This window comes from Charadrius vociferus, unplaced genomic scaffold (genome assembly GCF_000708025.1).
Source record: "Charadrius vociferus isolate BGI_N301 unplaced genomic scaffold, ASM70802v2 scaffold1351, whole genome shotgun sequence".
Taxonomy (NCBI): domain Eukaryota; kingdom Metazoa; phylum Chordata; class Aves; order Charadriiformes; family Charadriidae; genus Charadrius; species Charadrius vociferus.
Genome location: NW_009646638.1, coordinates 78,773 through 80,158, shown reverse-complemented (window position 1 = coordinate 80,158; position 1,386 = coordinate 78,773). Strand labels below are relative to the sequence as shown.

Sequence of the window (1,386 nt, the reverse complement as noted above, 5' to 3'; positions counted from 1 at the left end):
GGCGTACAGTGATGCTGTGGGGTCCCCCGGCACCCTTGGGTGCTGCGGTGATGGATTCCCCCCCCCCATTTTTGATGGGGAAAGGGCTGGGGTCCTGCTGACCCCTTGGCAGAGGAGGGCTGGTGGCTCCCAAGAAGGGCAACCGGTGGGTGCCGTCACGCCGTCTGCCACCCTGTGCCACGGTGGGGACAGGAACGCCTCAGCCTGGTGGGACCCTGACCCTGACATGACACTAAGCCTTAACCTTTCCACTGAGCCTAAACTGGAGGCTGGGCTTCACCCTCACCCTGACCCCAACCCCAAACTTGACCCTAGCCCTGATCCCAAACCTAACCGTGACCCCAGCTCTGACCCCAGCCCTCGCCCTAACCCTTACACCGGCTCTAACCCCGACCCTGACCCCAACCCGGAGCCTGATCCTGGTCCTCACCTTCACCCTCACCTTAACCCCAACCCCAACCCCGACCCTGACCCCAAACCTGACCTCAACCCCGAGCCGTTCCCCCTCTGCTCTCGCTGGGAGGACCGGGGGTGCTGCCCCCCGGCCGGGGGTCCCCTACCTTCCAGAAGACGGTGTCGAAGTCCGTGCCGTGGAACTTCTCCGGGATGCCCGAGGTGGACAGTTTGGGCCCCAGTAACGTCACGAACTCCTCGAAGTCCACCTGCCCGTCACCTGCAGGACACGGAAGCTGCTGTCACCCCCTGCCCGGATATGGGGACATGTGTGACCCCCCTCTCACACCCCAGAAGGGTCCCCATGGGGCTGCCTGGGGGGGGGACACCCTGCCTAGACTTGGTGGTGCCCTGAGGTACCCACCCCTGCACAACCTCACTGGTTTTTGGGGGACCCACTGCCAGGCCCCCCCATCCCACCCACAGGTCACTAATATCCACCTGTGGTGACCCGGAGCAGCAGACGGTGTTACGGAACCTTCACCAGCCAGGGACCCCCAAACTGGCTGGAGACACCCCCCCAAATACCAGCCAGGACCCCATGGCTGGTCAGGGAACTCCAAACCCAGTTGGGGACCCCAATTCCCAACTGGGGACCTCCAGCAAAGTTAGGCGGTCCCCCAACACTGGCCAGGATGCCCAACACTCGCTGGGGTGCCCAGTGCCAGCTGGGACCCCCATGCCATCTGGGGACAACCCCAGTGCTATCTGGAGACCCCCAGTGCTGGCTGGGGACCCCCAAAACCAACCAGGGACCCCAACGCTGGGTGGGGACCTCCAACAAAGCTTGGGGTTGGCCAACACCAGCTGGGATGCCCAACACTGGCCAGGGTCCCCAGTGCCAGACAGGACCCCAGTGACAACTGAGGACCCTCAGTGCTGGCTGGGGGCCCCCCAATGCCCCCTCAAGCGCCCCGACGGTGACTTCTCCCC

General features: G+C 64.6%; 1 protein-coding gene across 1 annotated transcript in view; it reads right to left on the bottom strand.

Annotated features, from left to right (window-relative positions):
• Nucleotides 1-1,386, bottom strand: part of CABP7 (calcium binding protein 7) — a 19,027-nt gene that overhangs the window by 6,755 nt on the left and 10,886 nt on the right. Inside the window, exon 3 of the mRNA XM_009888997.1 lies at nucleotides 561-673. Coding sequence (XP_009887299.1) covers nucleotides 561-673 — 113 coding nt within the window. The remainder of the gene's footprint in view (nucleotides 1-560; nucleotides 674-1,386) is intronic.